Raw genomic sequence first — 12,920 nt, forward strand, 5'->3', positions numbered from 1 at the left:
CATCAAGTGTTAAGATTTTTTGGACCAGATCAAGGCACCATGAATTTCTTCACTCTAATCTTTTTAGCTCTTACAGCTGTTGTAGCAAATTCTGCAAAGATCCCAATTCGGGCTCAGTACCCATCTACTTCTGGCCTCAAGTTCACCATTGATGGCAATGCTACTTATTTCGCCGGTACAAATTCGTATTGGATTAGTTTCCTTACGAATGATGCCGATGTGGACCTGGTAATGAGCCACTTGAATACTGCGAATCTGAAAGTTCTGAGAGTCTGGGGTAATGCTTATTCATAAAAATTATATCTCTTGTCGACCATCTTGAGGTGAGACGAAGAACCACAGTATATTAACTAGTGTATAGGATTCAACGACATAAACAAAGCGACTTCGGAAGTTTGGTATCAGTCCCTTATTCCTGGTCAACAACCAAAGGTATCAATCCAAAACCAACCAACTTCCAAAAGCGAAGATCCCCATGAAGTAATTCCTACTTACAGTTCATAGATCAATACAGGCGCCAATGGTCTCCAACGTCTCGACGCAGTCGTCCGAGCCGCCGAAAAACACGGCATCAAACTGATCATCCCCTTCGTAAACAACTGGTCCGACTATGGCGGAATTCCAGCCTATAACACATATTTCAACACCACATCAACGACATGGTTCACCAATACCGCCGCACAGGCTCAATACCGTAAATACATCAAGGCGGTCGTGTCTCGCTACAAGACCTCAGAAGCAATCTTTGCCTGGGAGCTTGGAAACGAACCGCGTTGTCAAGGTTGTGTGACTAGTGTTATCACGAATTGGGCAAAGGGTGTAAGTGCCTATATTAAGAGTCTGGATTCTAGACATATGGTGACGCTTGGAGATGAAGGGTGGTTGAATGGAGGTGGTGATGGAACCTATCCATATACTACTTGGGAAGGTGTTGATTTCGAAGCGGTCTTGAAGCTTCCGGTATGCAATTCACAGTTCAATATCTCATCTCTTTGTACATCTCGCTAATCCGTCTCTAGAACATTGACTTTGGAACTTTCCATCTCTACCCGATAAGTTGTACGTCTTCCAAACTCCGCTTCTACGTTTGCTCGTCACTGATTTGTCTTAGGGGGAATCACCACAGATCATGCTGCCTGGGGCAAAGCATGGTTCGCAAACCACGGTGATATTTGCGCAAAAGTTGGGAAACCATGTCTTGCGGAGGAATTCGGTGCTACCACCAACAAAACTGGTATCCTTCCTATCTGGCAACGACAAGCTTTGGATCATCCGGCGATTGGTGGTGATATGTATTGGCAATACGGTGAGTTCCTTTCACGTTTACTTTATTTGGCAAACCTTCTCGAGTCATAGCTAAATTGCGTCTATGTAGGTGACAAATTAAGTTATGGCAATACTCACGATGACGGATATACGATTTATTATGGCAGTGATGTCTTCAAGACCTTGATGCTGGGACATGCGGCCGATATCCAAAGCGCGGGGAGTAACTGAGGGAAATTCGAAGCTCAAGGGGGTTGTAGATGTTGAAGTTCAAGTGTATATTGAAAAATTGACGCGGAGTGAAGGCTGTGTATATATGGATTGTACATTGTAGTCTGCTTGGGTACAATATCTCATCCTCAAGTACTCTTTCCTAGTTACTGCTTCAGTTGTAAGCGAGCTTTTTGCTGAAGGGGCGTTGTCACCTCTGCAATTCATTGAAAGCTCTTGACCTAGAGACCCTTCTCGATCAAACGCTCATTGACATTGTCTCATGGCTATGTTATCACACACTACATCTTTATGGTAGGTGTACCTAAACATACTGCTGGGACTAATTGACTCAATCAACTGTAGCTGCTCAAATTAAAAATATAATTGATAGTCCCGTTGATGTCTTTCGTTAGCAGAAGATTGGAATCGGTGTCTCTCGTCGATCCGAGCCAATTTTACACTATCGATAATAGTTCGAGCCCTCCTACGGTATGGCGTTGAGACATGTCTCATAAATTACCCCATCATCAAACTCATTGACTAGTCGATTTGGTAGTTGGCTCATCGCAGTCTGACTTTCTTGCGCTACTTTGATTTGGATCTCTAGCATGTCTCCTTTGCTATACGATTAATCACGCTCCTATCTCATCTGTCTTCTATTTCGATTTTGTGTGGCTTCATTCACAGGCCACCACGGACCCATCTTCAAAGTGCAGAAGACCGCTTTTGTATGGACGATTGAGACAGACATGGTCCAAACACACAGCCTTTGGCAAGTTGCAAATTGGCAACCCCTCAGATGTCGCAAATGACTTGGATGATGGCTCCTCTTTCAATGAAGCTGCCGCCGCTAATCAATCGACTTCCCAAGCGAGTTGCGGAATAGTGAACCCCTTTAATTGAATCTACCCGCAACACGAGGAGATATTTCCAAAACTCTATATATATTTTAATTGCATGAACCAATAGTAAAATTAGTAAAAGAGACTGGTCGAGGAGTTCCTGATTCGGAACCAGTAAGATGAGAGATCCCAGGGGGAGGGAGAAAAAGCGGAGAGGGGTCCGGGTTTATCGGAACATGAACCTGGCGAGGGCGGTGGCTTGCATTTGATATTTGCCGGTATAAGTTTGTTCGGGTGTGAATTTTGAAGATGCGGTCGAAAAGGAGTGAGTCGATCTTGGGAGTTTGTTGATCTAGTCGTTTTGCAAACCTGTTTTCTTGTTTGCTGCGAGGAGGAGAGCTGTGTGGTGCGTAAATACAAAGTACTCCGTACCTCCGGCCAGATCCGATGCGTGTGATCTGCTTGTGGACCTGTGGTCGAGCGATTCTTGAAGATCTAATCGATAACCTGCCAGCTCTGAGCTCGGAAGATCTGAGTCGCTTCTCACCTGCTTGCCTATCTCGACAGGTGCCCGAGGAGTCGAAGACCACCTTCTATCGCACTGCATTAAAGCATGGCGCGATAACATTAAGATAATATCCGCCCCGGTGTTGGACCCTGGATTTGTCTTGCCCGAGCGGATCGAGAAGGGGGGTGTCTGCTATTTTTGCTGACGGATCGGCCTCACCTTGACCAGTTGCTTTCTTCATTTCTTCTGGAAGCTGGGAAATACGAATTCGATGCATGGTTGTTCTCTGCTCATTTAATCATGATTGCGCACATCCCAATTCATATCGCGGTGGAGCGAGAATCCCTTGCTGCTCATCTTGATGCCCAGTTGCAGTTGCTTGTTCGGCCATTTGTTTGTTGACATTGTTGTTTTGTTTTGTTTTGATGTCATGAGACGCGTATTGATCCTTGGTTGCAAACACACACACTGGAGGGAGGATCTGGAGTCTGGAGATGCCCACCAAGTTCCAGATGCAAGGCAGACGAGCGGAACAGCGCCCGAGGAGGATCGCCAACTTGTGCTGCCGGTGGTTGTTGTGATGCAGTCATTGTTGACATTTCATGATTCATCGAGGGCACCTGGGCAGGTTCCGGCGGCTCAGAAACGTGGCGGCTCGATGGGATACCGAATCCCAAGAATCGGTCAGGTCAAAGCCGTCTCAAGTGTCCCAAGTGTAACCTCCGGCCTCCCGCGAAAGTCGCTGATGATCCCCAGATTGAACGCACTGGCAGTCTGGCAAGTCTGGTATCGACTTCGAATGGGAAGTTGGCACTGGATGCCCGAGCGAGTGGGCGAGGGCGAGGGCTACGGGTCACGGGTCGCGGGAGCAGGGGAGAGGCTGTGCGTGCCTGTGCGTGCCTGAGGCTGCACAAATAAACGGCGCTCGGTGCAGGTGCGGTAGCAGCCGCACAACGCTTCCAAAACATTCAGTCGATTGACGTGTCTGATTGGCCGCTGAGTCCAAACAAAACAACCGGGTCCAAAAAGTCTGCAACCTCTTTAACTTTGCACTGAACTGCCATCATCGTTCATCGCGGCTGTGTAAATCCCCCTTCTTGACCCTCTGAAACTCCCAACGCTCCTCCCTTTGCGGCTCATGAACAATCCAAATAATCCTCCGAAGCGTGCGACCTAGTGCGACGTTGCCGTCTATTTACAGACGAAGAACAACAACAGAGCAGAGCTCGGTCCAGCGTCGCGTCGAGGGCCCAGGAAGCTACAAACGGGCCCCACCATTGCGCGTTAAAAGGTAAACACACGCCCAGCTCGCCAGTCCCAGTCCGCCAGTCCCGCTCACATCCATGACCCAACCCCAACGCTCTTGCCAGTCCCAATCCATACTGACTTCCCGACGTCCATGGGCTCACGCAGACCGTGAACTCACGAACCCCCCAAATTTGCAAAGACATCCTGCTCTCATCGACACCCCCGTCCCCAACCTCCCTCTCCCGATCTTCTCCCTCGACAACCTCAACCTCCACCTCCACCTCCACCTCGACCTACACCTCCCTCCTCAACCGCGCCAGCTCCCAGTCTTAACAGCAAGACAACCACGCTCGACGCGTACTTGTCGCCGGCCCAGACCGACATCGAAGTTAGGAAATTGCACGTCCGGGCGAGAATAGCTCGTGGATGGTTTGCAACAGCGACGACTTGTCATGATTACCACGACGTGACATCAACATTCCCGTCCGATATCGAGTCCATACTCGTACATCCTCGAAGCATTCCTCGACCCCTCTGTCTCGCCAACATTCCATCTTGCTTCCAATATACCCAAAATATTAGGAACGAAATCCAGCCGATATCGATCGAAAGTCGCGTCGGTCCATATCCGCGCCAACTTACCTCGACGGGAGGTATAATCTTTGCGGCGCCCACATTCGGCGGCACGAAGGATACTCTGCAACGAACAATCCTCTTGTCCTGCGTTGCGGATGAGTCATTTCTATGCCGACTGCCAGATAATTGCGATTTCATCTCGAAAGAGACTCCTGCACCATCTTGCTGCCTCAATCTTGGTCTCAGACCCTGTATCATAGACGAGAGTCACCTCATTCCACACCACGTATATCATGTCGTACTCCAATGGTGGCGGCGGCACTCTGACGCTACCTTCTCCCACGCATGTCCACCATGTTGATGTCACTTCCGCGGTGAGATCTCTTCGACGTTCGCTCTCGCGATCACCCTCCAAATTCAACTTGGTCAAGAAGTCACCAAGCTCATCTCCGAAATCACCACTTTCGCCATCTCCAAAATCACCACCTAAACGCGCCTCATCTAACCCTACCATATTCACCGGCTTTAGCAATCCTCCTCATACGCCATCTCCACTAGCCGTACCATTTCCACCTAGTGCGAAACTCGCGCTGCGCTCATCCGGGCGCTCCAAGACTGCTCCCATCCGACCTGCTTCTCGCCGGACGTCTCCCAAGAGCCCCATGAAGCGCGCTCTGAACCAAGGCCCCGATACTGGCAACACAGCCCCTCCAGTCTTAACAACCTGGACCGCTGGCGGCCAGGAGAACAGTAGAAGCCCCATCGAAGGAAAGGGCTTCGAACGCAGTAATAGAATGTCATTGAATCTGGATTCAACGGGACCCATTAACCATGCATTATCGCGACTAGGTGGTGAGGGATGCAGCGATAACCCAGGACTTTCAACTTCGAGCCCCCTCAAAAGGAGTGATGCCATTATGAACCTCGACCAGGCAAGCTTAGGTAGCCCTGTTGCGAAGAGGAGGAGTCTGCACGGGTCAGCCAATTTTGGTCACGATTTCAATGTCTTTGATCATGGGCCACCTGTTACATCTACACCACAATTCGAGATTCATGACGATTCAACTCCTGAATATGAGCTTTCGACGGCATCGATCACAACTGACAGTGCATCCGCATTTACCTCCATGCCGCGACGATCATCCTCTTTGCGCAAATCCACCTTACAGCAGCGCCATGGAGAAAAGACGTCCTGGGGCAGAAGGCATGCCGCGCAGGTCCTAGCAGCTCAACAAGCAGCAGCTGCTGCTGCTGCCGCCTCAAATACTTCAAAAGCATCCCCAGAAATGTCTACACCGGCCCCAGTAAAGAACCGACCACGTCTGTCATTAGACCAGTTTATGCCTCCAATGCCGCGGGATAGTCCATTCTCATCGCAAGGTAACCTGCCGTCGGCTTCAATGCATATGGTAAACCCACCAACTCACCAACCACATCCTCTCTCACGAACCATGACCACCTCGTCTTCCAACTCCAGTCTGCTTGACGAGTCACCTACACACGTCCCAGTCAACTTTGGCGAGCAACCTAGACCCAAACTGGATTTCTCAAAATCCCTGCCGGCAGGTTCCTTGAGACCGTTCAATTTCGACGTTTCTTCGGGGCATGATGATTCAGAAACATTTTCTACCCCTCAGAATTATAAATCGGCAAAGCCACTTCCAGCTGCCTTCATGTCCACTGGCCTGATTTCCAAGGTGAACCGTCATCCTGAGGACGAGCCCAAGATCTCTCGGGGAGGCAAAGGAAACATGCCAGATACTCCATGTAAAAAGCACAACAACATCTTTGCCACGTATCCTCAAAATCTGTCCGGCAGCGCTATTGCAAAGGCGCGACACATCAGACACTCCTTCGGCAACCCGTCTACCCCGTTCAACCCGCATGGTTCTGGAAGTGCGAGTGCTTTTGGCAGTGGTAATGGTGTTTTCGGTGGTGGCTTCAAGGGGCTCACTAGACGTGGAAGCTTTCTCAGTGTCGATGGCGATGAAGACGGATCACCTGACGCCAAATTGGATAGTCAAGGCTCTGATTTCGAGCTGCCACCGACTCCTACCAAGCAGACTCTTTCCGGGTCTACACCTTACAGCAATAATGGCAGTCCAAGTAATCACCGCCGCTTATCGGCTTCCATGTCTACCGTGGGATATGGTCTCTCCAAAAAACTAACCAGAACAAGCAGTAAGTTAATTCTTTCAGCCAGTCCGATTCAGCAAGATGCAGAGGACAGTGATGCGTCGATGGACATGAACGATTCTCCGACACCAGCGTATGCAGATTTCAACGCGAACGATTTCATGTCCACGCCATCATTTAGAAACTCGCGAATGCATAAAAGAAATTCAACGTTGCACTCTCCAACGCCGTTGAAGATGACGAAATCTCTTACTGTCTCATGTCTCACCCCATCTAGAAAGCCCGGTTTTGCTAAACTTAGTCACGTTGCTCCAGCGAGTCCGCTGGGACGTATAGATTTCCTCGAGCGATTATCACCTCGCACTCCTATCGATGGGATATTGCCACCTGATCCAAGTGGTTTATCTATCTCGAACTCTCGAAGTTACGATGCTTCCACCTCCGCTAACCGGTCTTCGATGCCTCCTCCTGCTACCCCCACCGCGGGTCGTGGCTACTTTCCGCAAATCGGTGCTAGACGTCTCAGCATGACACCCGTTAGCAAGTTCCCGGCCGCTGATGTCGATGAATCAATTGCAACCCGATTTGAAAAGGTTGAATTGGTCGGAAGTGGAGAGTTCTCGCACGTCTATCGTGTAGTTCAAACTGCTCCATTGACCGCAGCATTCGCCCAGCCATTTTTCTTCGGCGGTTCTGGTTCACCTTCGCAAAGCCGAACTCCTCCTACGCCAATGTCTGAACGTGTCTTTGCGGTGAAGAAGGCTCGACAACCTTATCTAGGTAACCGAGATCGACAAAAGAAGTTACAAGAGGTCGAGGTGCTCAAGGCGCTTGGTCAATCTGATCATGTAGTGCGCTTCATTGATAGCTGGGAAGACAAGAGCTACCTCTATATCCAAACCGAATTTTGTGAAGAGGGCAGTCTTGACGTATTTATCAGCCAGTTGGGCCGTAAAGGAAGGTTGGATGATTTCCGCATCTGGAAAGTCATGCTTGAGATCAGCCAAGTAAGGTTTCTTTTTAACAACTAAATGAGCATTGCTAATAAACGATCAGGGATTGCGATATATTCATGATTCTGGTTTTATTCATTTGGACATAAAGCCTGCGAACATCTTGATTACCTTCGAAGGTGTTCTTAAAATTGGAGATTTTGGCATGGCAACCTCTTGGCCTGCTCAGCCGGGTATTGAAGGAGAAGGTGACCGCGAGTACATTGGACCTGAGATTCTCAGAGGACAATTCGACAAACCTGCCGACATCTTTGCTTTGGGTCTGATGCTTGTCGAGATTGCTGCTAATGTTCAACTGCCCGACAATGGTGTCATTTGGCAACGTCTTCGCTCTGGCGACATGAGCGACATTCCAAGCCTTACTTTCAGCAGTGTCACTGGCAATCTTCGAGATGCTACCGGAGTCCCTGTTCAAGATGAAAGTGACATCACCATGGATTCTTACACCAGCGACGATGATATCGAGGTTGACTTTGGGTCCCCCAGCATGGCATGCAAGAAAAGAAGCTTTGTTACCTCCAGCAAGTCACTCTCACACGACCCTGGAAACCTATTTGGATCTGGACGACGAGGTGAACTCCACGAAGCCCCAGACTTCATGATGAATCGATTCAACGAGCACTCTCTCGACAACATCGTGCAGGGGATGATTTCGGAAAATCCTCAAGATCGGCCAACAGCCCAGCAAATCTTGGATTGCCTTGGTGTGCAATGGGTTGATTCCCGCCGTCGTGCTGGTGCAACCGTATTTGAAGGCAATTGGGGACCAGCTGATGAGGTGCTGGCGGATGATGCGGAAATGATGGATGTTTGAGTTATCTCTCAGAATATTCGCTTTGATATCGCACCGTCGTAACTCGCTAGCTCCTGGATATAGGACTGACGAACGTTGGATGACTTCCTCATCCTAAAAATTTCAGGCCGAGTGTTACGGCGTTGGTAAATGTTTGATTATGGTACAGATCGAGAGGAAATACCCACCATCACTAAAAAAAACTACGAAACGAAAACTTTCACAACCTTATGAGCTCGCCCTATTGCGCCTTTACATAATTTCTGCCGTCTTTGTCAGCAGCTTTTTACGCATTCATGAAGCTACGAAATGGAACGATGACGGTATACTCTGAAGGAGTTATAATCATGTCGGGATCAGTTTTGATATCTTTCTTTGAGGAGATGTCGTTTATTTTACTTTCAGAACAATGTAGCTTTTGGAAGGAAAAGTAGTTCTGTATGTGTTAATTATTAGGTGTCTTGGAAGATGTTGGTTGAAGGAAAGAAGGCCGTTTTCATTTCTACCCAACAACTGTTACCTCTCAAAGTTGCATACTATAGCCTAACCAGATTTTGGTTGCTCTGTTGATAGTCATGCTGGGGGTTGAGGAATGGTTATTCTTGGGAGGTAGGGAACGCCTTGGGGAATAGTTGAAGCTGTGGAAGAGAAATGGTTGTGAAGATGTATAGACCAAAATATGATGGGTGGCCAAGAATATATGGGCACCCTCTAGTGATGAATTAAATGATGATTAAATAATTCGCACGTCCACGATCACTGTTTATCTGATGTGGTCATATGTTCACCAGAATAAATGTGATAATCTAAGCATTTCGTATTCTGACAGCTCAACCTCCTCTCCGGCATACGTACGAAACACCCATCACAATCACCACAAACCTCACCACAATAGCATTCGAATAAACACGAAATACAAAATCATCCAACTCCCTTCCCTCATCCGATTTAGATATCATGTCATGCCAAGCCCCCTCTTGGAGGACAAAATAAGTGTCAGTTACCTACCCACTAGTCTTTGGATTGAATAAGTCGGTTTCGAATAGAACTTTATAAGATTCATCTACTCATAATAATTGACGGAATCTGTCATATTGTTGCAGATTAATCCGCTAAATAGCGATATTTCGTCAACTTAGACGAGGAATTATCGTGCTTCAACTCATCTATTATTCTATCCACCGCGAGGCCCCCCCCATCCTGCGGAATCTTTCGGTTAAAAGAACTCGCGGCAGTGAGGGACGGGCAAATATCATTACCGTGCGACGTGCAACATTTGTTTCGTTTTGAGGATAGGGTTTTGGGGAGTGGATTCGAGGGGGGGGTGAGAGGGTGGGTTGTGGTGTGAGTTGTGGTGTGAGTGCGGCGGGAAGCGGCGGATTTTTCGGTTGGGTGGAGGAAGGGTTGGGAATGGGATTTTGTGAATTTTTGTGGTTGGGAATTGGTTTGCGTGTTTTATTAATTCAGAGTTTGGTTGGAGGGATGGTTTGCCCGAGAGAGCAGTGTTGTGGATGGATTTGGGATATATTGTCAGAAAGTAAGTGTCTCATGTCTATATCTACTTGACTCTCGTCTAAGTTATTCATTAACTGATGGTGGTAAGTTACCTTGTCTGTTATGGATTTACACTTTTAGTGGCTGTCGCTGGTCACAGTTCTTGGGGAAATCAATGGCTAGATTTATGGTTACCACAGTGAGACTCATGAGGAGATGAGTAAAGTATAGGACAAATTGTGCTAAAAGACAGATGTTCTGTTTAGTACAATTTCACCAGTAGACTTCCACATCCATCTCCATCAAGGCAAATCGATCTCCAAGAAAGGATGTCTGGTAGCTATACTGGACGAACACTTGGAACATGGTAGGAGAGCGTCTACATATCATTACTTCTGTAAGTAGATATTTTGTGTTGTAGATGTGCATTCATCTACGGACAACAGCCTTGAATATCTAGACAGGGAGTCTCAGACCGAAGTCCCAGTGATATAAACCAAGTCAGTCCACAGCCTCAGCTATCAGTGTCTAAAATTGTTTTCTTATCATTGCAGACTCGAATAGGGATTTTCTCTGGCGCTTCAACTTGTACATGGTAAAAGATGGGTAACCCAAGAATAGGACGACAACGCGCCTCAAGTCAAAGAAACCCAAAAGATTGAGAATGATAGAATTAGAGAGGAATCGTGCAAAGATTGTCTTGGCTATTGCCAATATTGTCTTGATATCGGTACACAGCGGAATACAAGAAGTAAACATTCGAGTAGTAGTAGTACACAGTATTACATAACACGAGTTGCTCTGAATCACAAGAAAATCAAACAGCAGGTTTGTATGGCATCCAAATCAGGCCATTCAACGCGTCGCTACAGCCTCTATTCAGCTTAACTTAACCCCCCTTGAATGGTGCTCTGCCTGTGACAATTGTCAGCCTCTGCCAGAGGCCGGATTGCAAAGCACATTATGAGCAAAAACCAAGACTACTTAACCCGAAAGATTTCTACCGAGACTCCCGAACAGACATCTGCTCTGAAGGACCTAGTGAATGATCTTTGAATGGTATCCAAGCTCGAGGAGTGTTTGGAAACACAGGGAGTGAACGCATTCCTACCAAGAAATGGCACATAGAATGGGCTGAGACTAAGCCGAATAATCTCGAAGAGGCTATCATGGCTTTGTTCAACTCTGTCCCCTGTGGTACCTGGTGGCCAATACGGCTTGAATTGTTGGAGCGTGTACGAACTGGAGGCTACGGTAAGACGGGAAACTCCTGTTCTAGCTGGTGGTACAGAGCCTCATCTGCAAGGCAACAAGATACCAAGGTTTGTGCAACGAAGTCCTGAGTACCAGCTGACTTCAGGTGGAAGGTAACGACGAAGAAGCAAAACTCGGTGATTCGGTCATCGCTTTGGAGGGCCATCCCTCACCCCCACGCTGGACACGTTTCCGCTGACTTGATGTAGAAAGATGATGTCGGTCGAATAATGTACCTTTAAGGCTTTTGAAGCCAGGTGCATAGTTCATGTGGTGATGTCCGTTGTTCATCCTCGTGGTGAAAACACGGCACCGGGAGTAGTCTTACTCCACTGCGTTTCCCTCACAATTGCGGCTAGATGCTGGAGATTCGATGGAAGCGGGAGCGGTTCAAATAGGCAAGGTGGTCTGACGGGGACGGTCAATGTATGGTAATTTGTGTGCAGAAGATTCGTGGAAGACTAAGGTGAAGGATGTGAATCGTGAGGGTGTGATGGTGACAGGATGAGGGACTGCCTCCGTCCATGATGAGAAGAGCCGGAGCGGTCGGAGGCCATGGGCCGACCCGGCAGGTGTGGCTCAGCAGGCACCCGACGACTGGAACAGGCATCTGTGATGCTGGTCGATGGCAGTCTTGGCTTGGGGTGCATTTAATACTGGAAGGTTGAAACGTGGACGAGTGAGATCGGCGTGCTGTGGCTCGCGGATTGAAGGACTGCCCAGGTGCAATCAAAGCGACCGTAGAGCTGTGAGAAAGCAGAGAAGAATGGCAAAAAACAGCTGTCAAGCTGTGAGTCGGTAGAGAGAAGTCTGAGGTTGCTTTTGGCAGAGTCAAGTGATGTCTATTTGATTCCTGCACGGTACCTAGGTACCTAGGTACCTTTCACTCTGTCTGACCAACATACGAGGACCTAGTAGGAGGCTAGTAGGTACATAGGTACCAAGAAGTACAAAGTACCTAGGTAGGTACATCTAGACCTGACCAAGATCCGGGTCGCATAGCATGGCAGATTCCGCCATTTCGTCACCACTAAACAGCCTTCATTGCAGAACTGGTGCATTCGTCGAGTTAACGACGTCGCACCTAAATGGTAAGACCTATGGACGTTTCCGGGGAAATGAATGAATGAATGTCTCGCTCGTCAGAAATAATCACAGAAAATGTCATTGTTACCCGTAACAACTTAATCAGAGCAATTGTAATGTGAATGATGTAGATGCTCTCCATAACGGCCAGGCACCACAAACGTTGGCAGTTGGCAGTGGCAGTGGCAGTGGCACATCCACATCCTCGCATTTCCCCTCGCTCCCAGTCCCAGTCCCAGTCCCAGTCCCACTCCCAGCGCCCAGCGCCCAGCTCAACCGATTTCTCTCCGGAGCATCCCCCCCGATTTTCCGTCGCTCAGCACTGTCGTTCACCACAAAGAAGACGCAGAGAGAAGTCGACTATTGTTGTCAACAACAGCGCCCATCTTTCCCTGAGCTTGCTTGACTAACAGCTAGATTGGGACTAGACAAGCTCATTACCATACCAGTAGGTACCTACCTAGCTAAGGTATGGGATACACGGCAAACCA

General features: G+C 48.3%; 3 protein-coding genes across 3 annotated transcripts; all 3 read left to right on the plus strand.

Annotated features, from left to right (window-relative positions):
* Positions 1 to 39: 39 nt before the first annotated feature.
* GLAREA_04608 ((Trans)glycosidase) lies at positions 40 to 1,497 on the plus strand (the record flags this gene model as incomplete). Its single annotated transcript, XM_008086985.1, has 6 exons — positions 40 to 277; positions 362 to 432; positions 505 to 960; positions 1,020 to 1,059; positions 1,112 to 1,306; positions 1,376 to 1,497. The coding sequence occupies 6 exons, from the start codon at positions 40 to 42 to the stop codon at positions 1,495 to 1,497; spliced, it is 1,122 nt and encodes a 373-aa protein (XP_008085176.1).
* Positions 1,498 to 3,259: 1,762 nt separating this feature from the next.
* GLAREA_04609 (uncharacterized protein) lies at positions 3,260 to 3,733 on the plus strand (the record flags this gene model as incomplete). Its single annotated transcript, XM_008086986.1, has 1 exon — positions 3,260 to 3,733. The coding sequence occupies one exon, from the start codon at positions 3,260 to 3,262 to the stop codon at positions 3,731 to 3,733; it is 474 nt and encodes a 157-aa protein (XP_008085177.1).
* Positions 3,734 to 4,946: 1,213 nt separating this feature from the next.
* GLAREA_04610 (Protein kinase-like (PK-like)) lies at positions 4,947 to 8,616 on the plus strand (the record flags this gene model as incomplete). The annotated part of the gene is made up of 2 exons (XM_008086987.1): positions 4,947 to 7,796; positions 7,846 to 8,616. The coding sequence occupies 2 exons, from the start codon at positions 4,947 to 4,949 to the stop codon at positions 8,614 to 8,616; spliced, it is 3,621 nt and encodes a 1,206-aa protein (XP_008085178.1).
* Between the last annotated feature and the right edge of the window lie 4,304 nt (positions 8,617 to 12,920).

Source organism: Glarea lozoyensis, assembly GCF_000409485.1.
Source record: "Glarea lozoyensis ATCC 20868 chromosome Unknown GLAREA5, whole genome shotgun sequence".
NCBI classification, from domain to species: Eukaryota; Fungi; Ascomycota; class Leotiomycetes; order Helotiales; family Helotiaceae; genus Glarea; species Glarea lozoyensis.